The 27,035-nt window shown below is 48.8% G+C and overlaps 1 protein-coding gene across 1 annotated transcript in view; it reads left to right on the forward strand.

The window, feature by feature from the left end:
• LOC116788458 (MAM domain-containing glycosylphosphatidylinositol anchor protein 2-like) overlaps positions 1-22,784 on the forward strand; it is a 196,872-nt gene extending 174,088 nt beyond the window's left edge. The window contains exon 7 of the mRNA XM_032691301.1: positions 22,567-22,784. Coding sequence (XP_032547192.1) covers positions 22,567-22,784 — 218 coding nt within the window. The remainder of the gene's footprint in view (positions 1-22,566) is intronic.
• Positions 22,785-27,035: the final 4,251 nt, after the last annotated feature.

A 27,035-nucleotide genomic window follows, 5' to 3' on the forward strand; every position in this document is an offset into this window, starting at 1 on the left:
TTATAAATATACATTTATATTTGTTTCATATTTCTTTATGTATTTTATGTATTTATAAATATACACATATTTATTTCATATTTATTTATATATATTTTATATATTTATAAATATATATTTATATGCATTTATATTTATTTTATATTTATTTATATTTAAATAAATTATAATGATATATATAATTATAATTTATATTATATAATTATATTATATCTAATATATATTATATTGTATAATTTATATTATATAATTATAATTTATATATATATATATATGTATTATTAAGTAAAGGAGCAATTTCAGCAATGCCTGATATTTAAGGTATTGATCTCTGGAGGAACTAAAAGTGGTCAATATTTAGCTTTGCCCTGCCCATCATCAGGTCTAAACTCACTCCTGATTTTCACTTGAAACTCTGTTGCTTTAAAAAACCCCATTTTCTGCCTGTGCCTCACCACTGAAACAGCGAATTTTCCTGACTGTGAGCACGTCTATAAATACATTTAGACACGAAAAAAAAAAGCATGAGGTCATATCTGTGCACAAATACAGAAATATTTCTGGTTCCGAACTGCGCTTTCGAGAACTGCTGGGGTGGGTTGGGGTTTTTTTTTGTGGGTTTTTTTTTCGTTCTCCAAAGCAGGAGAGAGATAAGGTTTTGGAGGGTTTTGGAGTGGGGCTGGAATTGCCTCTGAGCTCTCCAAAGTAAATCCCTGCTGCTCCAAGTGCTGGTGGAAAAGGGAGATAAAGCTTTTCTTCCTCAGAGCTGCTCCCTCCCGTGTCCCTGCCTGGCTGGAAAACCACTTGTGGTGGTTCCACCTGCAGAGGTTCCCTGGGAAACAACAGCACAGGGATGTGGAGCTGCTGGAAAGATCCAGAGGGAGCCACGGAGATGCTCCAAGGGTGGAGCCAGGCTGGGAGAGCTGGGGGGGTTCCCCTGGAGAAGAGAAGGCTCCAGGGAGAGCTGAGAGCCCCTTGCAGGGCCTGAAGGGGCTCCAGGAGAGCTGGAGAGGGACTGGGGACAAGGCATGGAGGGACAGGACACAGGGAATGGCTTCCCACTGCCAGAGGGCAGGGAGAGATGGGAGATTGGGAAGGAATTCCTGGCTGGGAGGGTGGGGAAGAACTGGACTGGAATTCCCAGAGAAGCTGGTGTGGAGATGGATGGAGATCTGAACATATCTAAGGACACAGATCTGCTGGGATGGGTCCAGAAGAGTCCCTGGAGATGATGAGAGGATGGAGCAGCTCTGCTGGGAGGAAAGGCTGGGAGAGTTGGGATTGTTCAGCCTGGAGAGGAGAAGTTTTGGGGTGACCTAATTGTGGCCTTCCAGGACCTGAAGGATCTCCAGGAAAGATGGAGAGAGACTGTGGACAAGGGATGGAGGGACAGGACACAGGGAATGGCCTCCCACTGCCAGAGGGCAGGGAGAGATGGGAGTTTGGGAAGGAATTCCTGGCTGGGAGAGTGGGGAGGCCCTGGAATAGAATTCCCAGAGAAGCTGTGGCTGTCCCTGGATCCCTGGAAGTGTCCAAGGGCAGGTTGGAGCAACCTGGGCTGGTGGAAGGTGTCCCTGCCCATGGCATGGGATGGGATGATCCTTAAGATCCCTTCCAACTCAGACCATTCCAGCATTCCATGATCTGCTCCCCATTTGTTCCTGCAGCTCCTCCTCATCCCAAATAACCCCCTGAGTATTTCCCTTTCCTCACTCCCTCAGCGACATTCCTGAATTTCCTCCCACTGATCCTTATGAAATGAGGTTTCATTCCACTTCCCTGCCCATGGAATGAGATGGTCTTTAAGGTCCCTTCCCATCCAGCCCCTTCTGGAATTCTGTGACTCCGAATTGTTCCCCACTGTTTTCCCTGGGCGAAATTCCAGCTCTTGGGCATTATTTTAAGTTTCTCTCCCTTTTCCTGGGTGTGATGTGGAATTCTCTGCCTCAGCCTCCAGCCCAGGAGCTACTCTGTCGTTGCACCCCCCTTGTCACTCTTTGTCACTTCTTTTTTTCCTGGCTTTAAATCTGCTAAATCAGGGGGAAAAAACAATATTAATTTAGGTTTATTTTCCAATAGTGAAACTTTTCCTATTAAAAACGTAACTATTCCTGCTGCACAGCCAGGGGTGTGGAACAGCACTGTGTGAAAATGAACATATTTGCATTATTTAGCACAGAATGAAAGTATTTCCATAAATCCATTGTTTGGAACAGCTCTGTAATTACTCTGTTGTCTCTGCATAGATCTGCTTTTGGCTTTGCTGGCATTCCACTTTTATTTCTTATTGAATGTTACTAATAACTTCTTCATAAAGTTCTGTTTTTTTCTGGAAAATACTGATTTTTGAAGACAAAATCCAAGTTGGACTGTAGGTGTGGGCAGTGGAGATGAACAGTGGATCAGGGACAGCTCCAATCTCTGCTCTCTGGTGAGCAGGGACAGGAGCTGAGGGAGCAACTGGAGCTGTGCCAGGGGAGGTTTAGGCTGGATTTTGGGAAAGGCTCTTCCCCCAGAGGGTGGTTGGCACTGCCCAGGCTCCCCAGGGCAGTGGGCACGGCCCCAAGGCTGCCAGAGCTCCAGGAGGGTTTGGATGATCCTCTGGGGCACAGGGGGGGACTCTTGGGGATGTTCCTGTGCAGGGCTGAGGGTTGGACTGGATGGGCCTTGGGGGTCCCTTCCAGCTCAGCAGGTTCTGGGATTCTGGGAAGTTGATTGTGGAGCCAACCCAGCATTGAGAGCTCCTAAAACACCCACCTTGGCAGGTGGAGGAGGAATCCCAGACTGGTTTGGGTTGGAAGGCACCTTAAAGCCCATCTCATTGCACCCCCTGCCATGGGCAGGGACACCTTCCACTAGCCCAGGTGGCTCCAAGCCCCGTCCAACCTGTTTAAACACTTCCAGGGATGGGGCAGCCACAACTTCTCCGTGCTGTTGGATGTTGTCTGTGATTCCTCTCCACAGCAAATGAGAATCCAAATATTTCTATCAGGTGTAATTTGAGTTTAAGAGTAACTTCAGTTCTTCCCCCAGAGGGTGGTTGGCACTGCCCAGGCTCCCCAGGGCAGTGGGCACGGCCCCAAGGCTGCCAGAGCTCCAGGAGGGTTTGGATGATCCTCTGGGGCACAGGGTGGGATTGTTGGGATATTCTGGACTGGATGGTCCTTGTGATCCCTTCCAGCTCAGAATATTCCATAATTATCCCCAGCCATGGAAACCTGACTGTGTCATTCCCTTCTCCCGGGAGGTCACAAGTTTAACGGCGAAGCTGAATTCCCCGGGATGCTGAGCTTGGATCACTGGAAGCTGCTTGACCCAGCACTAAATACCCCTCCAATTCCAAAGTGATCCCTGCATTCCAGCAAAACCTGACCTAAGGAAAGGCTGAAGGGCTTGGGAGCAGGAGGAATCCATGGGAATTAGCTGGTGGGAATTAGTGCTGAGGGGGGGACAGAGGCTGCAGGGGGCTGAGTTCCTCCCCAGTTAATGTGTCCCTGGGATGAGCTGGGAGCAAACTGGGATGCCCAGGATTGGGAATGAACTGTGGGCAGGTTGGAGCCGGAAAAGTTGCCTTTAAATGGTTTTAAACTGAGAGAAGGTTTGAGTGGGATATTGGGAAGGAATTCCTGGTTGAGAGGGCGAGGAGGGGCTGGGATGGAATTCCCAGAGAAGCTGTGGCTGCCCCTGGATCCCTGGAAGTGTCCAAGGCCAGGTTGGAACAACCTGGGATGGTGGAAGGTGTCTCAGGGGTGGGACTGGCTGATCTTTGAGGTCCCTTCCAACCCAAACCATTCCAGGATTTTGGGATCTGCTCCCCTCACCCTGAATAACACCCCAAGTCTTTTTCTTCTCTAACTCCCTCAGCAACATTCCTGAATTTCCTTCCACGTCCCTTAAAAATGAGACGGTTTTTAAGGTCCCTTCCAACCCGAACTGCCCCAGAATTCCATGATTCCATGCCCCTGGGCACAAGCTGGCACACAGGAGCCTTCCTTGCTAACACTGGGGCTAATTTTAGGCTTGTCTTAACTTTGGAGTCACATTATTGCTCGTTACAGATATTTTATCCCCTCTAAATAATAATTGCTGCTCTCTAATTCACCCTCCCAGATGCTGCAAACAAATCTAATTCCAGGTGTTACAAGTTATTGCCCTGGGAATGGTAAATAATCCATTAAAAATTAATAGTTCAAATCTTTATCACGTCCCTCTGTAGCAAAAAGAAATGTTGTTTTACATCAGTGGAATCGTTTCTGATTTATGCTCAGAGCTCCTGGCTCGTTAATTCCTCCCCATAAATTAATTGTCTGTGATATTCCTGAGCATCCAAACAAACATCTCAGTGATTAATTGGCATTTATACTCCAGTAATATGTTGGGAACGTTCTCCTCTCTTTTTTTATCACCAGGAGAAATTATCTCCAGGGTTTCTGGGGGTGCCCAGACAGGTTTTGTTTGGATTGTGTTAAAGTGGGATTAAACTCAGTCAAGTAATGGCACAGCAGGGCTTGGATTTGGGGTTGGAGTGGGAGTTGCACTTGGAAAATGAGAGTTTGGGGAAGGAGAAATCAGAAAGATTTATTATTTAGATTATTATAAATAATTATAAATATTTATTTACTATATAAAATATAAATATATATTTATTTAATTTTATACAATAAAATTATTATAAATAATACAAATATATTATTTATAGTATTATAAATAAGAATAAATCAGAAATAATAAATAACAATTAATAATAATAAAAAATAAATAAGAATTCAGGAATCACAGTTTATCAAAGTCAGGACAGCATTTCTCTTCTATCCTACCAATGGAATAGAATCAGCCATCTTCAATATTTTTTTTACCCTTCTCTTCTCTTCTCTTCTCTTCTCTTCTCTTCTCTTCTCTTCTCTTCTCTTCTCTTCTCTTCTCTTCTCTTCTCTTCTCTTCTCTTCTCTTCTCTTCTCTTCTCTTCTCTTCTCTTCTCTTCTCTTCTCTTCTCTTCTCTTCTCTTCTCTTCTCTTCTCTTCTCTTCTCTTCTCTTCTCTTCTCTTCTCTCTCTTCTTTCCTTTTCTTTTCCTTTCCTTTTCTTTTTCTTTTCTTTTTCTTTTCTTTTTCTTTTTCTTTTCTTTTTCTTTTCTTTTTCTTTTCTTTTTTTCTTCTGCAAAGAGCTGTAAATTTTACCGTGGAACAATGAGAGGGTGACAAAATCCATTTCAACTTGTCATGATGGCAACAGTAGCAAATGTGATTTAGGGTCACCTGGAGCCCCAGTGGGAGAGGCTCCAAGGAAGCAGGAGCCAAGCCAAGGGTGTCAGTGCCAGGCAGGAGGATGATCCTTCAGGAAAAACTGGCATTCCCTGGCAGCTCTGGTCTCTGCACTGAGGAGGAAGGAGCATGGAAAGGTCTTTGCAGGACACCCCGTGGTCAATAATGTGCAATTTGGGGCCACAGTGGTTCTTGTGAAGTGCTAATTTTTTTATTGCAGGAAGACACCTCATATAATTAATTAAGTGGTTAAACTTCAACTCTGCTTCTCTCTTGTGCCCTGTCCCCATTATTGCCACAGGATTTCAGGACCTTCTGCAATGAGTAGAAAGCTTGTCATGGACATCCTTAGGGAATTTTGTGGGATCACGGGATGATTTGGGTTGGAAAGGAGGACACAGAGGGGCTGGAGCGTGTGCAGGGAAGGGAAGGGAGCTGGGAAGGGGCTGGAGCAGCAGCTGAGGGAGCTGGGGGGGCTCAGCCTGGAGCAAAGGAGGCTCAGGAGGGACCTTCTGGCTCTGCAACCCCCTGACAGGAGGGGGGAGCTGGGGGGGGTCGGGCTCTGCTCCCAGGGAACAGGGACAGGAGGAGAGGGAACGGCCTCCAGCTGTGCCAGGGGAGGCTCAGGTGGGACAGGAGGAGGAATTTCTGCCTGGAAAGGGTGGTGAGGCCTTGGCAGGGGCTGCCCAGGGAGGTTTGGAGTGCCCAGCCCTGGAATTGCTCAGAAAACCCATGGATGTGGCACTTGGGGCCGTGGGTTAGTGCTGAACACAGTGGTGGTGCTGGTTGATGGACTTGATGATCTTTTCCAGTCTCAATGACTCTGTGCTGAAGAGAGAAAACTTTAGGAAGTGTATTTTGATTTTTTTTTTCTCCCTCTCCCATTCCTTTCCTTTATTTTTTTCGCTCTTGGATGGATCTGTTTCCAAGGGGAGGGATGAGGGGAATTTTGGGTCTTACCTGACCAGGCACCTGGGTCTGTAGGGAAGGGCTGAGGTGCAGCCAAGATGTGATGCCAGGAGGATCCCCCTGTTTGCTTCCTCCTCTTCCTTAGCTCCTTGTCAGGGATTTAGGACTTGAAGTGGCTCCTGGCTTTGATTTCTTGACTGCTGAGTCCTTCTCTGGAGGTGTCCCAGGAAGGCCTGGCCGTGGCACTCAGTGCTCTGGGCTGGGGGACAAGGTGGGCATCGGGCACAGGGGGCACTCCATGACCTTGGAGGGCTTTTCCAACCTCAGGAATTCTGGGATTCTGTGATATACAACTTTAATCAATAACTGACCTGTCCTAGAGCCTGTTGAAGTTTATTGGAGCTGCTCTTGCTCGTCTGTGTTTTCCTGCTTGCTGGTTGGTTGTCACCAGCTTTGGGTCACCCCAAGTTTGTTGGTCGGGAATTATTTGCGGATTAATTGTGGGAATTAATTTCTCCTTGAAGAATTTCTCCTTCAGCACTGGGAGATGATGATTTCATCCGTTCCCATTTGTGCTCAGCTCCTGTATCCCGACAAATGGGAGTTATGAGCAGCTCCTTCCCTTATCCAAGACTTGCTTTTCCATGTGTTCACGGTGAAATCCATAGGAACTTCTGACCTGCTGCCCTGTGTGTTGATAATTGTTGTATTATGGATGTTTGAGTCATGAACACACAGAGCCCTTGTGGGGTTGATTTTCCTAATGAACTGTGACATTATTATTGGCTGGAGTCTTGTTGGAATTCCCAATAATTAATAATTATTTCCCCCTAAGCTTCACTCAGTGAGCAGAGCGTGGTGGAAAGGGAGGCTCCCAGTCCTTGAGGACGCCTTCCACTAGCCCAGCTTGCTCCAACCTGGCCTTGGACATTTCCAGGGATCCAGGGGCAGCCACAGCTTCTCTGGGCAACCTGAGGGAGATGCTGAGGGAAAAGGAATTATCTGAGATGCCCAAAATGCCCCCCTGGTTTATTCCAGGCTGGGTTTAAATGATCTAAAAGTGAGACTGATCAAAAATGTTCAACCCCAAAACCAGTAAAAAGAGTAAAATCCTCAGAGTTTCTACAGCAGTTTCTCGTTTAGACACTTGTTCCAATTTATTTCCTGGAAGAAATAAAATATTCTGGATTTTGAGCTACTTTTATATCAAATACAGGGCTTTAGACAAGGTGAGCATGGACTATTCCAAGAGATGTTGTTGAGGTGTCTTCCTGACCCTTTACACTCCTGTCTCCTTGGCTACATCCAGAAGGTCAAACAGACTCATGGAATGGTTTGGGTTGGAAAGGACCTTAAAGATCATCTCATCCCACCCCTCTGCCACGAGCAGGGACACCTTCCATGATCCCAGATTGCTCCAACCTGGCCTTGGACACTTCCAGGGATCCAGGGGCAGCCACAGCTTCTCTGGGAATTCCATCCCAGCCCCTCCCCACCCTCCCAACCAGGAATTCCTTCCCAAGATCCCACCTAAATCTCCCCTTTTCCACCTTAAAGCCATTCCCTGTGTCCTGTCCCTCCATCCCTTGTCCCCAGTCCCTCTCCAGCTCTCCTGGAGCCCCTTTAGTCACACTCCAGGCAACCTGTGCCAGTGTTTTATCACCCCCCTCCTAATTCCTGGGCCTAAACCCCACAACTTTGGCCCAGCCAGGGCAGTCCTGGGATGTCCCACCACAATTCCACCCCAGAGGGAATTACTGGCAACTCACGGAGGGGATTTAATGCTGCTTTTGATGCCTTATTTTCCCCCTGCACTTTAATATAGTTTGATCAAAGCCTTCAGTGTTCCTTCAGCAAGAGCTTAAACCTCTGTTTTTCCCCCTCTGAGCAGATGGACTGCTCAGGAGAAGGTCTGGTGGGATGTTAAGCCTCTTTTGGAGCTTGTTTTTAACATTAAACAGACACTTAGGAAATCAGCTCTAATTGAAAACTGTCAATCACTTTGAGGCCTAGATAAGAAGGAGGATATTAGGTGGCTATATTTTATTTTATTTTATTTTATTTTATTTTTTTGAGGTTGCAAGAAGAATTTCTCATGGTCTTTATTTTGATTAAAGGCCATTTGAAAGCAGATGTGAATATTTTCATTATTGGGGGCTATCTTTAGCACTTCCAGTTAATTTCAAATTCCAACAGTCCATATGATCTGACAGAGAAATGTATTAAGGCCAGCTTATGATACACTAATTAGGAGTGTGTTTAAAGCTAATAATCTCATGGGTTTGAAGGATCTTCTTCCCATCCTTTTTCATTTTCCTGTCATTTCTGGAGCATTTTGTTTTCTGGGATCAGCAGAAGGGCAGGATGGGTGGCTGGCAATCCAAGCATTGCTATGGAAGTTGCTTGGATGCTGCTGGATTTGCTCCAGCTCAGGATCAGGTCCCCAAAGCTCAGCTTTAGAGGTTTAATCTGCTGTGGTTTCGTGTTTCTCCTGTGAAGTTCTTGCCCTGCCCGGTCGAATCTGCAACCAGGAGTTTATTGCTTTGCCTGGGGGAGATGTGTAAAAAAACCTTTTAAACTCAGCAGGTCATGGCCTTGTTCCCATGGAAAAACACTTTGTGATGGATTTAAGGAGGGAGGTGTGATTGGAATTGTGAATGTCACCAGAACCTGCTTCAGAGAGAAATGACTCTGCAGATTATTTTATAGAATCATGGAAAGGTTTGGGTTGGAAAGGACATTAAAACCCATTCGAGTGGCATTAAAACCACGGGCAGGGACACCTTCCACCAGCCCAGGTTGCTCCAACCTGGCCTTGGACACTTCCAGGGATCCAGGGGCAGCCACAGCTTCTCTGGGAATTCTTTTCCAGGGCTTTCCCACCCTCCCAGGGAAGAATGTTTTTCTTAATATTTCCTGGTGATAATTTCTGTGCTGATATGAAAATACAAAGGGATGTCTTCTGTATTTTGCTGGGAAGACCAGTGACCAGGGTTGAGGTCTGAAGAGGTCCCAAACTTTATTCTGGTGTCCTCAGAGGGGCCTTTTTGTCACTGTATTTCTGGGCCTCAGTGGCTACACAAAAATCCAGGCAGGCAGGTGCCTCTTCCTCATTACTCATCTGTTGGAAATGTTTTTAGTTCCAATTAAAAATGGGGAAAAAAACCCCAACAAAACAACATCTTGATGGGATTCCTGAAGGGAATGAAAAGAAATCAACAATCCAACAAATCAGAAGGTTAATCGTGTTTTGGATTTAAAAGTCAATTTAAAACTTCTGCTTTTTAGAAGGAGCTGGGAAGGGGCTGGAGCAGCAGGAGGGGCTGAGGGAGCTGGGGGGGCTCAGCCTGGAGAAAAAGAGGCTCAGGGGGACCTTCTGGATCCCTAAAATTCCCTGGAAAGAGGTCGGAGCTGAGGCGGGGTCGAGCTCTGCTCCCAGGGAACAAGGGACAGGAGGAGAGGGAACAGCTTTAAAATGCACCAGGAGAGGCTCAGGTGGGACATGAGGAGGAATTTCTCCCTGGAAAGGGTGGTGAGGCCTTGTCAGGGGCTGCCCAGGGAGGTTTGGAGTCCCCATGCCTGGAATTGCTCAGAAAACCCATGGATGTGGCACTTGGGGATGTGGTTTAGTGGTGAACCCAGTGGTGGTGCTGGTTGATGGACTTGATGATCTTTTCCAACCTTAATAACTCTGTGCTGAAGAGAGAAAATTTTAGGAAGTTGATTTTGATTTTTTCTGTTTCCTTGTGGCATTCCTTTTCCTTATTTTTGGTGCTGTTGGATGGATTTGTTTCCAAGGGGAGGGATGAGGGGAAATTTTAGTCTTACCTGACCAGGCAACTGGATCCACAGGGAAGGGCTGAGGTGCAGCCAAGATATGATGGCAGGAGGATCCCCATTTGCTTCCTCCTCTTCCTTAGCTCCTTGTCAGGGATTTAGGACTTGGAGTGGCTCCTGGCTTTGATTTCTGGACTGCTGAGTCCTCCTCTGGCTCAGCCTGTCCTCAGAAGCCCTTTTGTGACCTGTGTCCTGTCTCTGTCTCTGTTTTGGTGTGTTCTGCACCTCAGCTTGTTGTCAGAGCAACTGCAAATATTTGCAGAGAGAAGAAACAGCACTGGCTGAACGTGTGTAGCAGATATTTGGATTTTTTTTCCCTTAGCAAAGCCACCCCTGGAAGGTTTGAGTGCTTTGCTCTGTCTAAGGAATTGTCAGTCCCACCACCTATCCCTGCTTGGAAGAGCCACCAGGAATTGTCATCAGACACACCAAGAATTGTCAATCCCACAACCTATCCCTGCTTGGAAGAGCTACCAGGAATTGTCATCAGACCCATCATCTATCTCTGCTTGGAAGAACCACCTGGAATTGTCATCAGTCCCACCAGGAATTGTCATCAGTGCCACCACCTATCCCTGCTTGGAAGAACCACCAGGAATTGTCATCAGACCCACCAGGAATTGTCATCAGACACACCAGGAATTGTCATGAGACCCACCACCTATCCCTGCTTGGAAGAGACACCAGGAATTGTCAGTCCCACCACCTATCCCTGCTTGGAAGAACCACCAGGAATTGTCATCAGACCCACCAGGAACTGTCAGTCCCACCACCTATCCCTGCTTGGAAGAGCCACCAGGAATTGTCATCAGGCCCACCAGGAATTGTCATCAGCCCCACCACCTATCCCTGCTTGGAAGAGCCACCAGGAATTGTCAGTCTCACCCCTTATCCCTGCTTGGAAGATCCACCAGGAATTGTCAGTCCCACTACTTATCCCTGCTTGGAAGAGTCACCAGGAATTGTCATCAGACCCACCAGGAATTGTCATTTCCACCACCTATCCCTGCTTGGAAGAGTCACCAGGAATTGTCAGCCCCACCACCCAGTCCTGCTGGAAGGAGCTACCAGGAGTGAAGGAGATGTTTGGAACAGCCCAATTTCCAGTGGGAAATGCTCCAAGGCTGTAGAGATCAGACATCCAGCACGACCTCAGGCGAAGAACAAAAAAAAAGTCTTTATTTTTTTCTCATCAGAAGAAAATCCTGATAAGGAGGAGACCCCTCCCAGGATTTGGGAATTAATTCTCCGCCCAGAAATAACGTTGGTTTTCCATGTGCCTCGGGGGCAGGGATGGGATGTGACACCTCTGCTGCTGGACCTGTGTGGTGTCCCCAGAGCTCAGGTGGTTAATTTTGGGTGAGGAGAAGTGAGATCCACTCCCCCCTCAGCCCTGGAACAGGCCAAAAGAAAAAAAGACCTGTAATGAAAGTTAATGGCTAATTGCAGCCTGTTAATTGGATTGGAGGTGTCATCAGCCCCTGCAAAGGGACTGGTAAATCATCTGAACAACAACACACAACGACAGCGTTGGCTGAGGAGCCAGGTGGGAGCTTCATAATTTTGGTCATTAATTTTTATTGATTTGTTGATCACTCATTGACGCCTCTTCAGATAAATCAGGGAAGTGCTGAGGGGGGACTGGGCTCCGGAGCTGAGTCGAGTGTTCAGCAGCACATCAGTATTTGGCTTCCCAAGAAGTGAGATCCGTGGGGAGGTGATTCCTCTTTCTGCTGGACTCTGTGTCAATCCAAATCTTAATTAATATCGACAGGGTTTGGGGGACGGAGGAGGCTCCGGAATTGCTCAGCTCAGGTCTCGTGGAATTGTTTCCATTTCCAATAGTTGGACAACAAGGAGTGTCCTAACGGTGCTTCCAGGAGAAATACTGCCATGGGAGCTCCTCTCCTGGGAGACATCCATGAATCCAAAGGAAAGAGGGCGGGGATTGACTGATGGATGTTGGAAATTCTTTGGGAAGAGCTTGGAGCATCTCCCAGGGGATGAGCCACTGGAAATTGGGCTGTTCCAAACGTCTCCTTAATTCCTGGAAGATCAGGTTGGGTGATGGGACTGATGACAATTCCTGATGGCTCTTCCAGGCAGGGATAGGGGGTAGGACTGACAATTCCTGGTGGCTTTTCCAATCAGGGATAGATGGCGGGACTGACAATCCCTGGTGGGTCTGATGACAATTCCTGGTGGTTCTTCCAAGCAGGGATAGGTGGTAGGACTGATGACAATTTCTGGTGGGACTGATGACAATTCCTGGTGGGTCTGATGACAATTCCTGGTGGCTCTTCCAAACAGGGATAGCTGGTGGGACTGATGACAATTCCTGGTGGGTCTGATGACAATTCCTGGTGTTTTTTCCAAGCAGGGATCAGTGGTGGGACTGACAATTCCTGGTGGGTCTGAAGACAATTCCTGGTGTCTCTTCCAAGCATGGATAGGGGGTGGGGCTGATGACAATTCCTGTTGGCTCTTCCAAGCAGGGATCAGTGGTGGGCCTGATGACAATTCCTGGTGGGTCTGAAGACAATTCCTGGTGGCTCTTCCAAGCATGGATAGGTTGTGGGGCTGATGACAATTCCTGGTGGCTTTTCCAAGCAGGGATAGGTGGTGGGTCTAATGGCAATTCCTTGTGCCTCTTCCAAGCAGGTTGGGTGGTGGGACTGACAATTCGTGGTGGCTCCTACAAGCAGGGATAGGTGATGGGTCTGATGTGAGTTCCTGGTGGGTCTGATGACAATTCCTGGTGGCTCTTCCAAGCAGGTTGGGTGGTGGGACTGACAATTCGTGGTGGCTCCTACAAGCAGGGATAGGTGATGGGTCTGATGTGAGTTCCTGGTGGGTCTATGACAATTCCTGGTGGCTCTTCCAAGCAGGGATAGATGGTGGGACTGACAATTCCTGGTGGCTCTTCCAAGCAGGGATAGATGGTGGGACTGACAGTTCCTGGAATGCTTGTATAACCATTGTATAATTCCAACAAGCCAGTTCCCATAAATAAGCTCTGACAGAGCCTGGAATACATAAAATCAGGTGTAAATGTGTTTCCAGCTTTAAAAATGGAACACATTCCAGTCATTCAGCTGTTCCTTCTACACCCAGTGTTTTCCAACAAAGACGTGAGAACAAGGTGTGAGACACTGAAGAACAGGAAACACGGGTTTAATTCAAGAAATCATTTTACTCCCTGAAAGGAGGTTTGTTTTCTTGCTAGTCCCAGATTTGTGCCATCTCCACAAGGACTGCAAATTGTTGTTTAAAAAGCTGTTTATTCTTGCTCAGCACTATAAAGAGGAATTTTTTTTTATTATTCATTTGCATTCGTGTAAAGGTTCTGTATTTTAAATTTCCTCTTTAATATTAAACTGTGCTTTTTTTTTTTTTCAGTCAGCAAACTGAACTGAAGTACGTTCAGCACTAAGGGGAGTTTTTGTTGCTGAGGCAAATGAGAAGAAGGTTTTTTTGAGGCTGGTGGGATCTTGGTTGTTGGCAATCGTGGGGGTTTTGTGGCACCTGTGGCGCTTCCTCCTGCTTTGGGACACTGTCAAAAAGTGTATTTTTAGTGCTTTTACCTGGACTGAGGAGAAGGGAAATATATGAGGAGCAGCTGAGGGAGCTGGGGGGGCTCAGCCTGGAGCAAAGGAGGCTCAGGGGGGACCTTCTGGCTCTGCAACCCCCTGACAGGAGAGGGGAGCCGGGGGGGTTGGGCTCTGCTCCCAGGGAACAAGGGACAGGAGGAGAGGGAACGGCCTCCAGCTGTGCCAGGGGAGGCTCAGGTGGGACAGGAGGAGGAATTTCCTCCTGGAAAGGGTGGTGAGGCCTTGTCAGGGGCTGCCCAGGGAGGTTTGGAGTCCCCATTCCTGGAGGGATTTCCAAGCCCTGTGGATGTGGCACTTGGGGACATGGGGCACTGGTGGCCTTGACAGTGCTGGGGTCTTAGAAGATGATTTTAGAGGACTTTTCAAGCCATGGGCAGAGACACCTTCTACCAGCCCCGGTTGCTCCAACCTGGCCTTGGACACTTCCAGGGATCCAGGGGCAGCCACAGCTTCTCTGTGAATTCCATCCCAGCTGCTCCCCACCCTCCCAGCAAGGAATCCCTTCTCAATATCCCATCTATCCCTGCCCTCTGGCAGTTTGAAGCCATTCCCATTGTCCTGTCACTCCAGTTCCTGGTGAAAGTCCCTCTTCATCACGAAGGTGTGAGGGTGATCAAACTCAGAGCTGAAGCCCCTGTGCCAATGGAAAACAATCCCAGGCTGCTTTTCCCAATAAAACCTCAGGAGCAAAGAATGATGGGGAAAAAGTGGGAAAAATGGGATGTAAGGCCTTTTTTTTTTTTTTTATATCTATTTTGGTGTCTACTTTGGTAAACCTTCCACTAGCCCAGGTTGCTCCAACCTGGCCTTGGACACTTCCAGAGATCCAGGGGCAGCCACAGCTTCTCTGGGAATTCTTTTCCAAGGCCTCCCCACCCTCCCAGCCAGGAATTCCTTCCCAATATCCCATCTAAATCTCCTCTGGCACAACTTGAGGCTGTTCCCTCCCATCCTCTCTCTCTCTCTATCCATGTCCCCTTTCCTTAGGGATGGATCCATCCTCTCAGTGCCCCTCATCATGAACTTTGGGCCCAGCATTTCCTGGGTTAAAAATCCACCTCTGAAAGACATTTTACATCAGGTGGTTCAGAACTCAGGATTCCTTTGGAAGAGGCGATTTTTGAGCGCTTTTTTTTTTTTTTGAGCTCTGCCATCTTAGTTGGGGGGGAAATTCAAATTATTTACTGCTCTATTTGAGTATTTGAATATATTTGAGCAGCCAAACAAGTGAGACGTGTTTACTGCCAGCCTGGAATGGTGTTGGAACAGGGTCTGGCACCAGCAGCTGGTTGGTGGTGCCAGGAACAACAAAGTGTCGCTTCAATTAAACCCTCCCTTTGTAGATCATATTCTTTTTCTTATTTTAGAAGATCCCTTGAACCCACTGCCTTGCAGTCTGTGGGTTGCAAAACTGCTCCAAGAGCTCTCTCGGGGAGGGAGGTGTCGTGTAGGAAGGGTTCCCTTTACTCTCATCTCTAAAATTCCCCCCCGGATTGGTGGGAAAACGCTGGGAAATGTCCTATTTGTGGTTTGTAAGGGTGTTGTGAATGAACCAGTGTCATTCCCTGAGCGTGCTGGGTGAAGGGGCTGGGAAATTTGGGAGCACCAATCTCAGAGGCCGCTATTTAAGCACCGAAAACCAGAAAATTCCCAGTTTAAGGCTGTCAAGAATTTCAAGGCTCTGCCTCTCCATGACTTTTTTTATCACTTCCAACCAGGACCCACTTTAAAAACAGACTGAAAAAAACCCCTAAACTTGCCCCCTCCTCAGAATTCCTGCCTGGAAATCCCATCCCAGAGGGATGTTTTCTCAGTGCTGATATTCCAGGCGATTCAATTTTTATTTCCAAGATCAAGAGAGAGACTTTTGCTACGAGGTACATCCCGTGTGTGCTGCTGATTGAAGTGAGGGTACCCACATTGCCCTCAGATTCCTTTTGGGAGAGTTAAAAATCCATAAATCCAGGCAAAATCCATAAATCTTGTTATCAGAGAACAGGAAAAAAGAGCAGCTCGTGCCCTCAAATTGAATTAAGTGATTTCTCGCCGGGTGAAAGAAAGAGCAAGAGTTAAGTCAGGAAATAAATTCCTGCCAGGGAAGAGAGGAAATGATTCCTTAATTCCTTGCCTTGGTGGGGACACACGGTGGTGACCCAGGATGGGGGATGTGCTGGGAGCCCTTTTTTTCCAGAGGAGATGCTCTTGCAGGGACATCTCGGGCTCAGCTGAGGGAGGAAGAGGCAGAGGCAGCACAAGGAATGTGTGTCCAGCTGGAAAAAGGGGATTTTGGGGATGTCCTTTGCTCTCTGCAGCTCCCTGACAGGAGGGGGGAGCCAGGTGGGATTGGTTTTTTCTCCCAAGAAACAAGGGATGGGCAAGGAAACGGCCTCAGGTTGTGCCAGGGGAGGGTCAGGTTGGATATGAGGGAAGATTCCCTCATGGAATGGTGGATTTAAAGAGGATGTGGCACTTGGGGACGTGGCTCAGTGGTGGCCTTGCTGGTGCTGGGGGATGGTTGGACTCTGTGATCTCAGAGGGCTTTTCCAACCTAAACAATTCCATGATTAGGAGAGGCTGGAATTTCAACGGGATATTTTTGGGTCTTCTCTGCCTCGTGTGGGTCTTTTCAGTTCACCTCTGAGGAGCTCAGCTTTGCTTCCTCACTCATCCATGTGCTGCTAAAGAAAGCAGAAGAAACATTTAAGGATAAATTAAAGCTAAAAAATTAAGGATAAATAAAATAAATTAAATGAAAAGGAAGTTGGGAGGGGTTGAATTGTCAGAGCAAAGGGGAAATCGAGTTCCAGTGTTTTCAGGAATATTCCCTTCTCCCACTTTTGTAGGGAACTAGAGCCTTGGTGTCACAGGGACTCCCAAATGGAATTACCTGGGGAGGGACTTGGGACAAGGGATGGAGGGATGGGACACAGGGAATGGCTTTGAGCTGGAAAGGGGAGATTTAGGTGGGATATTGAGAAGGAATTCCTGGATGGGAGGGTGGGGAGGTCCTGGAAAAGAATTCCCAGAGAAGCTGTGGCTGTCCCTGGATCCCTGGAAGTGTCCAAGGCCGGGTTGGGATCCCTGATCTAGTGGAAGGTGTCCCTGCCCATGGCAGGGGGTGGAATGGGATGAAATTTAAATCCCTTCCAACCCAAATCACTCCAGGACTCTTTATGGACCAAACCCAGAACTTACAGTGCCATTAAAGCAAATACTTTATAAAGCAACACGTGGGAAGGGACCAACCCCAGATAATTCCCTGATTTGAATCCCAGAACTCCCCAGGAAATCCCAAATACACAAATTATCAAAATCTGCCCTTGACTTGCTGGTTTTGGTGGTTTTTTCTCTTTGCAAATGGTGCATTTTGGAATCAGAGCTGTCAGCAGCGTGCATTTTGGAACAAGAGAAACCCCAATTTTACACTTTGCTGATACTTCACCAATCCCAGGGGTGCTTCCTCCCAATAAAACCTCAACAGCAAAGAACGATGGGGAAAAGTGGGAAAAAAATGGGATGTACGGTCTTTTTTTTTTTTTTTTTTGTATCAATTTTGGTGTCTACTTTGGGAAACTTTCTACCATCCCAGATTGCTCCAAGCACCATCCAACCTGGCCTTGGACACTTCAAGGGATCCAGGGGCAGCCACAGCTTCTCTGGGAATTCTTTTCCAGGCCTCCCCACCCTAACAATCAAAAAATTCCTTTCCTTTTCCTTTCCCTTCCTCCCTTTTCCTTTCCCTTCCTCCCTTTCTCCCTTTTCCTTTTCCCTTTCCCTTTCCCTTTCCCTTTCCCTTTCCCTTTCCCTTTCCCTTTCCCTTTCCCTTTCCCTTTCCCTTTCCCCTTTCCCTTTTCCCTTTCCCTTTCCTTCCCTAACCTTCCCAAACCTTCCCTTCCCCTTTCCCTTTCCAGTGTTTCCCCTACCAGGCTGGATTCCTTCCTGGAGTGTTTCCTGGACAAATCCCTCTCAAATGTCCCAAACCAAATCAAAGCTCACTGTATATTATTATTTTTTATTATTTTATGAAATCCCTGGAGGCAGAAGGAGCTGTAATTCCTGCAGGAGAGGGAGGGAGGTGACATTTCATAACTGCACAGTGTCTTCTTAACCGTCAGAGTTTAAAACTTCAAAGAAATAAGAATATTTCTCATTTGCTTTTACCCATTTAATCTCCTTTTAAACCAGTGTTTTCTTTGGCCATAATAATTCCCCTGGGGGGTTGTTTTTTCCTGTTCTCTGTTACCTTCCCAAACCTAATGGATGTGGAACAGTGGCCCAGACACCGAAAGGAAGGACACTTCAGCTGGAATTTGGAGTTAGATGAATACAAGCTGAAGGAAAATGTAATATTAATGAAATATGGATTTAAAGGATGTTGGAATAATGTTGCTGACTCTTCTGATTTCATCTGAAGGCTGTTGAGCTGTGCTGAACCCTCTTTGACCTTTCTGCTCCGTGGCTCTGCTCCAGGATTTTGGGGGATTTGTGGTGTGGGAGATGATGGTTCAGAACCATCACCTTCCATGGCCCAGGATGTTGAATTCCCAAGGAGTGTGGAGAGGGAGCAGCATTCCCAGCACAGGGAAAGACCAGTATGTCAAGAGTTAGAGCTGCTGTTCTACTTAGAAAATAAAAATAATAATAATAAAGAATGAACAGATTCTTTTAAGGTCAGAATGTGACACGTGGGGAGGACACGGAACCAAGGACATCCTTGTCCTTGCAGGAGCTCCAGGGGAAGAACAGCTTGGATCTATGTACAAGGAAATCCCAGAATAGTTTGGGTTGGAAGAGACCTTAAATCCCATCCAGTGTCCACGGGCAGGGACACTTCCCCCTATGCCAGGTTGCTCCAAGACCTCAGCATTGTGTTGTATTTGGAATAATTGATGCCTGGGAGCAATTTTGGGGGGGGGTTTTTTGGCCTTGCAAAACTTGTGGGAGAAGGAATGTGTTGATCTTGCCCCTGGGATCATCTGGGATTAAATCTCCTGACAAAGAGCAGGGAGAGGGAAAGCTTTTGGAGGTTTGGAACTCAGGAGGTGGTGGCTGGAAGGGCAGAGCTCACTGGAACCTTTGCTGCAGCGATGGCTTCAAACTGAGGAGGATAATAAGGAATCATTCCCATTGCTGTGGATACAGTTGGAAGGGTGTTCTCCCGGAAAACCCAGGAGATCCCACCTGCAGAGCTGCCTCCAGCTCTGGGGAGCAACAGCAGAAGGACGTGGAGCTGCTGGAGCGAGTCCAGAGGAAGCCATGGAGATGCTCCAAGGGTGGAGCCCCTCTGGAGCCAGGCTGGGAGAGCTGGGGGGGTTCCCCTGGAGAAGAGAAGGCTCCAGGGAGAGCTGAGAGCCCCTTGCAGGGCCTAAAGGGGCTCCAGGAGAGCTGGAGAGGGACTGGGGACAAGGGATGGAGGGACAGGACACAGGGAATGGATTTAAACTGGAAAAGAGGAGATTTAGGTAGAATGTTGGGAAGGAATTCCTGGCTGGGAGAGTGGGGAGGCCCTGGAATAGAATTCCCAGAGAAGCTGTGGCTGCCCCTGGATCCCTGGAAGTGTCCAAGGCCAGGTTGGGATCCCTGATCTGGTGGAAGGTGTCCCTGCCCATGGCAGGGGGTGGAATGGGATGGAATTTAAATCCCTTCCAACCCAAATCACTCCAGGATTCTTTATGGATCAAACCCAGAACTTACAGTGCCATTAAACAAATACTTTATAAAGCAACACATGGGAGAGACCAACCACTGATAATTCCCTGATTTAAATCTCAGAACTCCCCAGGAAATCCCAAATACACAAATTATCCAAATTCTGCCCTTGACTTGCTGGTTTTTTGTGGTTCTTTCTCTTGCAAATGGTGCATTTTGGAATCAGAGCTGTCAGCAGCTGCATTTTGGAACAAGAGAACCCCCAATTTTACACTTTGCTGATACTTCACTGACTGGAGAGTCCATTAGATGGGATATTGGGAAGGAATTGCTGTCTGGGAGGGTGGAGAGGCCCTGGAATAGAATTCCCAGAGGAGCTGTGGCTACCCCTGGATCCCTGGAAGTGTCCAAGGCCAGGCTGGATGGGGCTTGGAGCAACCTGGGAGGTGTTGGCTTGTGATGAGATGATCTTCAAGGTCCCTTCCAAGCCCAACCATTCCATGTTCCTGTGGAGGAAACCTCCATTTCTCTCAGAAGGGATTTACCCAGGCCAAGCACATGGAAAAATGAGCTAAATATGGAAGTCTGAGACAGGCAGGGCAGTGCAAGGTACCTGGGGATGTCAGGCTGAGTCATTCCAGCCTGAAAGAATTCCTTTTTTCCTGCTGCTTTTCCTTGACCTGACGCCATCCTTTGCTCAAGACTCGTTTTCTCCAGGCTCTGGGAGGTCAGGGGCAGAAAGTGGAATTATTGGTGAGTTTTTATTGATCCCAGGCATTGGGAATCATTGATTGTGTCATCTGGGAGCCGTGGGGGGGTTGGACCAGGAATGGAATGGTGCTGGGGGGTCTCCAGGGATGCCAGAGCCTGGGAATTCTGTGTGGGTGTTGGCAGAGTCCTGCTGGGCTCAGCTCTAGTTCTGCTCCCTGCTTGGGATTTAAGGGTTGGATTAGGATTTTAAGGCATCTCCACTTGCACTGAACAGGAACATCACCCCAGGAGCAGAGAGGGTGAAACCCCAGGTCTTTAATATCCCCCAAAATGACATTTTATCTCCTGTGCTTTTTAGTTTGTGTGATTTTCTTTGGCAGCAGGTCTGTAAATCAACTCCTTCTCCCTTCTCTCAGCAGCATCAGGCTCCTCCATGGGGAATGGAACAGGGAATTTGGTGACTTCAAGTCCTGCTGGGCTCAGCTCTAATTGGGATTTAAGAGTTGAATTAAGTTGAATTAAGATTTTAAGGCATCTCCACTTGCACAGGAACATCACACCATGAGCAGAGAGGGTAAAATTCCAGGTCTTTAATATCCCCCAAAATGACATTTTATCTCCTGTGCTTTTTGGTTTGTGTGATTTTCTTTGGCAGCAGGACTGTAAATCAACTCCCTTCTCCCACCTCCCAGCAGCATCAGGCTCCTCCTTGGGGAATGGGACAGGGAATTTGGTGACTTTCAGTCCTGCTGGGCTCAGCTCTAATTGGGATTTAAGAGTTGAATTAAGTTGAATTAAGATTTTAAGGCATCTCCACTTGCACAGGAACATCACCCCATGAGCAGAGAGGGTGAAACCCCAGGTCTTTAATATCCCCCAAAATTACATTTTATCTCCTGTGCTTTTTGGTTTGTGTGATTTTCTTTGGCAGCAGGACTGTAAATCATCTTCCTTCTCCTGTGGAAGCATCAGGCTCCTCTATGGGGAATGGGACAGGGAATTTGGTGACTTTAAGTCCTGCTGGGCTCAGCTCTAGTTGGGATTTAAGAGTTGAATTAAGTTGAATAAGATTTTAAGGTATCTCCACTTACAGAGGAACATCACCCCATGAGCAGAGAGGGTGAAATTCCAGGTCTTTCATATCCCCCAGAATGATATTTTATCTCCTGTTTAGCTTGTGTGATTTTATTTGGCAGCGGACTGTAAATCAACTCCCTTCTCCCATCGATCCCCTCCCTGAAAATTTTAATACTCGCGGATTTCACGCTTCAGAAATAAAATTGTAGCGCCAGGAACGTGCTTTGGAGGCTCGTGGAGTGGAGCTGTAATTTATCTGGTGGTTTTAACAGCAGCATTGTGGTTTTTTTTTAATGTACACCACGTAGAGTTGTGTAAATTCCTGTACTACGGGTCGTATATCAAGAAAATTAAAGTTTCTGCCTGAATTTAACCTCTGGTCCAAATCCTGATCCCGCTGACAGTAACGGCTTTTGATCTCCTTTCTTTGAAAGGAAACAGATCAGTGCCACTGTTTCTCCTGCTTAATTTCCCTGCTTTAATTAAGTCTTTTCATTTGCATAACGAGCGTGATAATACGTTTGGGAACGATGTATAATTAAAAAAAAAGAAGACAATAATGCAGAGTTCACATTGGAAATGGAAACAAAAAGAAAGGGTGTTGGGAAGGGTTTGGTTGAGGGGACTGTGAGGGATTAATGAGAGCAGGGAAAGATTTAAGTCATTAAAGAGCATCCAGAGGAGGGTGACGAAGATGAGGGTGAAGGGGCCTCGAGGGGAAGGGCATGAGAAGCCTTCAGACAGATTTTGGGCTGAGGTCATGGAATCTCCTGGATTAGGAGCAGCTGAGGGCACAGGGACTGAGGGGAGAGTCATGGCAGTTCCAAATTCCTGGGGAGGGGCAGAGGAGAGGTAGGGACTGAGCTCGCTCTGGGGGACCAGGGACAGCACCCAGGGAAGGGTGGAGCTGTGCAGGGAGGGTCAGGTTGGCTCTCAGGACAAGGTTCTTCCCCCAGAGGGTGTGTTTGGCACTGCCCAGGCTCCCCAGGGCAGTGGGCACGGCCCCAAGGCTGCCAGAGCTCCAGGAGGGTTTGGACAACGATCTGAGGGACAGGGGGGGGTGTTGGGGTGTCCTGGCAGGGCCAGGGTTGGACTGGATGGTCCTTGGGGGTCCCTTCCAATCTCCAATCCTGGGATTCCGTGTACGTGCTCAGGACGGCAGAGGAGGGGGATCTGTGTGAGGAAAGGAAGTTGGTGGTGAGGTGGAGTCGGGCTCTTCTCCCAGGAACCAGCAGCAGGACAAGAGGGCTCAGCCTCGAGCTGCACCAGGGGAGGGTCAGGTTGGACATTGGGAAGAAATCTTTCCGGAGAGGGTGCTCAGCCATTGGAATGGGCTGCCCCGGGGAGGGTGTGGATTCTCCATCCCTGGAGGTGTTTAAGGACAGACTGGATGTGGCATCAGTGCCATGGGCCCGGTGACACAGCGAGTTTGTGTCATGGGTTGGACTGGATGATCTTGGAGGTCTTTCCCAGCCTGGTTGAGTCTGGGGTTCTGTGCAGCCCCTCCGTGCAGGGGGTGGTCCGGGGGTGGTCCCGGGGTTGTTGAGGAGCGTTGCTGACGTGGCTTCTCCTTGTGTGTGTGTCCCCAGCCCCCCCACGGTGAGGATCGTGCACTCGGGGCTGGCCTGTAACATCGAGGAGGAGCGATACTCCGAGCGGGTCTACACCATCCGCGAGGGAGAGACCCTGGAGCTCACCTGCCTGGTCACCGGCCACCCCGGCCACAGGTGAGCCCGCGCCTGCCCTGTGCCCACCACGCCTGCCCTGTGCCCACCACGCCTGCCCTGTGCCAACTGTGCCTACCTTCTGCTCACCATCCCTTCCCTGTGCTCACCATACCTTCCCTGTGCCTGCTGCGCCTTCCCTGTGCCCACCAGAGCTTCCCTGTGCCCACCAGAGCTTCCCTGTGCCCACCAGGGCTTCCCTCTGTTCATCACCTTCCCTCTGCCCACCACCCCTTCCCTCTCTACACCACGCTTCCCTCTGCCCACATCCATTCCCTGTACCCCTCATCCCTTCCCTGTGCCCCCATCCCTTCCCTGTGCCCACCAGAGCTTCCTGTGCCCACCATGCCTCTCCTGTGCCCCCATCCCTTCCCTGTGACCCCATCCATTCCTATACCCACCACACCTTCCCTGTGCCCACCACACCTTCCCTGTGCCCACCAGAGCTTCCTGTGCCCCCATGCCTCTCCTGTGCCCACCATCCCTTCCCTGTGCCCACCACACCTGCCCTGTGGTCAAACAATTCCTCGTGCCCACCATTCCTTCCCTGTGCCCACCACGCCTTCCCTGTGCCCACCACGCCTTCCCTGTGCTCAAACAATTCCTTGTGCCCACCACACTTCCCTGTGCCCACAACAGCTTCCCTGTGCCCACCATGCCTTCCCTGTGCTCAAACAATTCCTCATGCCCCCCATGCTTCTCCTGTGCCCCCATGCCTCTCCTGTGCCCACCACACCCTTCCTGTGCTCAAACAATTCCTTATGCCCACCACAGCTTTCCTCTGCCAAGCACCCCTTCCCTGTGCCCACCACCACTTGCCTGTGCCTCTCACACCTTCCCTGTGCCCACCAAATCCCTCTTCCCTTCACCACTTCTCTCTACACCACACTTGCCTCTGCCCACATCCCTTCCCTCTGCCCACATCCCTTCCCTGTGCCCACCATCCCTTCCCTGTGCCCACATCCCTTCCTTGTGCCCACCACGCCTTACCTGTGCCCACCAGGGCTTCCCTCTGTTCATCCCACCTTCCCTCTGCCCACCACCCCTTCCCTCTCTACACCACACTTCCCTCTGCCACATCCATTCCCTGTGCCCCTCATCCCTTCCCTGTGCCCCCCATCCATTCCCTGTGCCCACCAGAGCTCCCTGTGCCCACCATGCCTCTCCTGTGCCCCCCATCCCTTCCCTGTGCCCACCACACTTCCCTGTGCCCACCAGAGCTTCCTGTGCCCACCAGAGCTTCCTGTGCCCACCATGCCTCTCCTGTGCCCCCCATCCCTTCCCTGTACCCACCACACCTTCCCTGTGCCCACCAGAGCTTCTTGTGGCCACCATGCCTCTCCTGTGCCCACCACAGCTTCCCTCTGCCCACCACACCTTCCCTGTGCCCACCACACTTCCATCTGCCCACCATGTCCTTCTGCCCATCATCTCTACCAGTTGGTTCCATCTTCCCCAAAGTGATTGAGATCCAGGGAACGGGATCCACGTGGGGGGATTTGTCCAGGATTTGGTTGGATACTGGGGGGGGTTGCAGAAGAAGAGCAACAACAGCTGAAAAGTTGATGATTTTGATTTTTTGGTGGCTGGTTTGGTGTTAAAATCAGCAATATTGTATTTTAATGTGAGGTCTTGGGGGAGTGTTTGGGAGAAGAGGAGGAAAAACAAATTAAGGACAACAATTGTTTAGTAAAAACCAATTGTTTAGTGAAGAGATTTTTTTTTTTTTAGTAGAAGATTGTTTGGCAAAAACCAGTTGTCCTCTTAATTGGGGTCTTGAGGGTTTAAATTCTCTTCTCCACACAAAGCAGTGCTGGCATCCTGACTTGGAGCACGTCCTGAGGTGTCTTCTTCCCAAAGACCCCGGTGCAAACTCCGGGAGTTTTCCTCCCATTGTCTTTCGACCGTGGGTGATTTGATTCCTGTCCCAGGTCTTTTGTCACGTTTAACACTCAGACAGAGCAGGGGGAGGGTTGGGAGCACTGCAGAGCCCTCCGAGGGGTGAATTCAGGTGCTCTGGGGGGAAGAAAACATCCAATAAAGCTGCTCAGAGCAGCAAAAAACCAGCGTGTAAAGCTTAATCACAGCTTGCTTTTTAGTGCTGCAGGAGGATGGAAAACACCCTCCCGAGCTAAATGTGAGCTTTATTGAGTCAAACACTTAGGCAGGTTTTTTTTTTTCCAGCCTAAAATACAGGCTAATTTAGTCATGAGTCAGGCTGGATTTTGTCAGGTGTTCAGTGAGCATTTGGAAAGTCTTCCCCCTGAACTGAGGAGTGTCAGCTGGAATCAGCATCAATTTGCCTTGAACAAGGCTCCAATTATGGCAGCGGGGACGTGGCAGGGAAAAAACAGCTGCTCCTGTGTAGGGACCCCCCGTCTCCCCACAAACAAGAATTCATAAGAATTCTTATCAATTAAAAGAGAAAATTTATCTCAGAGGAGCCTTTCGTGTCTCAGCCCATCAAAGCAAACAGCACAAGGGGTGGGTTTTGGTTTTTTGGGGTTGTTTTTTTAGGTTTTAAAGGGAGGGGAGTGCCAGGAAATGTTAATTCTTTCTTTGCACACCTTAATAAGGGGAGATCTGCAGAATTAAGGGAGGCTCCACTGATCACAGGGAGTGATGAAGGTGGAACATTTCAAACAGTGCAGGTGTTTTATAAGGTGTTTTAAACATTTTACCTGTGTCTGTTGGTGGAGGTGCCTCATTGTTGCCAGGAGTTACAGGGCAGAGAGAATGGCTTAGGACTGACAGGGAATAAGTGTAGGTTGGATATGAGGAAGGAATTCCTGGCTGAGAGGGTGGGGAGGGGCTGGAACAGAATTCCCAGAGAAGCTGTGGCTGCCCCTGGATCCCTGGAAGCATCCAAGGCCAGGCTGGGATCCCTGATCTAGGGAAAGGTTGTCCCTGCTCATGAATAGATTGGAACTAGATGACTTTTAATTCCTTCCAACCCATTCTGTGATTCCATGATTTCCGCTGATCAAGAAATTAAACTCCTCCATGGTTTTATTGGGAATGATTGGCCCAGTCCCCTCCTCCCAGCTCTCCTGGCTCCAGGGGGCTGCTGCCTCTCCACCAGGAACGTGTTTGCAGGGTTCCAAAAAGGCTTTGGAAGTGCTGGAGAAGGAGATCACCTCAATCCAAGCTGGGAATGCAGCACCAGGGCGAGTCAGGTGGGTGTTGGAGTCCCACTCTGGAGTTGGGAATATCGAGCCCAGACTTGCCAAAGCCTCAACCCCCTCAAAGGAGAGCAGAGAGAGCCCTGGGGAGCTGCAAATCACACCCCCCTGGGGGCTTTGACCCTCCTGAGCCCTGGGGAGCTCCAAAGCTGCCAGAATCCCCCCCCATAGAATTCCCAGTGGCCCCAGCAGGACTGTCCCGTTCTGGAAGGGAAACAGGACCAGCCTCAGGTTGGGCTGAAACCTGGTCCTTGTCCTGGGAATGGTTTGTGTGGTTTTGCTCCCTTCTCTCCCTCCCAAACCATCCCCTGCACTCTTTGGGTTTGGTCTTTCTCTTGTCACCTTTGATTTCCCTTTTCCTGGTGGCCCTTGGAGGGTTGGTTGGAAGGCTGGAGAGCAGCTCTGGGCTGGTGCAGGAGGAGCTTTTTTTCCAGGAGCTCCGATCCCTGGGAACGCTCCGGCCTCCCAAGCCCGGGGAGGTGGGTGGGTTTGGAACCAGGGCTGTTGCTGGGAGGTCTCATGGCTGAATTTGGCTTTTATCCTCTCTTGTCACCTTTGATTTTCCTTATTCACCTCCTGGAGAAGCAGCCCATGATGGGGAGTGGCACTGGATTGACCTTAAGATCCCTTCCAATCCCCAAACTATTCCCATCATTCTGTACTGGTTGGACAAATCTCTTCCCAACTCCACCTTCCCAAACCACTCCCATTTCCTGGTGGCTCCTGGAATTTTCAGCCTGAAAAGGGTTTTATTTAATTTTTATGGTGATTTTCCTTTCTTTGCCTGTCGTGCAACTTCCCTGATTTTGCACCAGGTTTTTTTTAATCCTTAATTAGGTATTTACCTCGTTCACATAATTGTCTTCCTGGTGGCCCTTGGAGGGTTGGTTGGAAGGCTGGAGAAGCAGCTCTGGGTTGGTGCAGGAGGAGCTGTTTTTCCATGAGTTTTCTGATCCCTGGGAATGCTCCAGCCTCCCAAGCTGGGAAGGTGGGTGGGTTTTGGAACCAGGCTGTTGTGGGAGGTCTCATGGGCTGAAAAAGGATGGATCTGATGAGCAAAGGGATGATTTGGTAAC

The sequence above is a fragment of the Chiroxiphia lanceolata genome, chromosome 6 (genome assembly GCF_009829145.1).
Source record: "Chiroxiphia lanceolata isolate bChiLan1 chromosome 6, bChiLan1.pri, whole genome shotgun sequence".
Classification (NCBI taxonomy): Eukaryota; Metazoa; Chordata; class Aves; order Passeriformes; family Pipridae; genus Chiroxiphia; species Chiroxiphia lanceolata.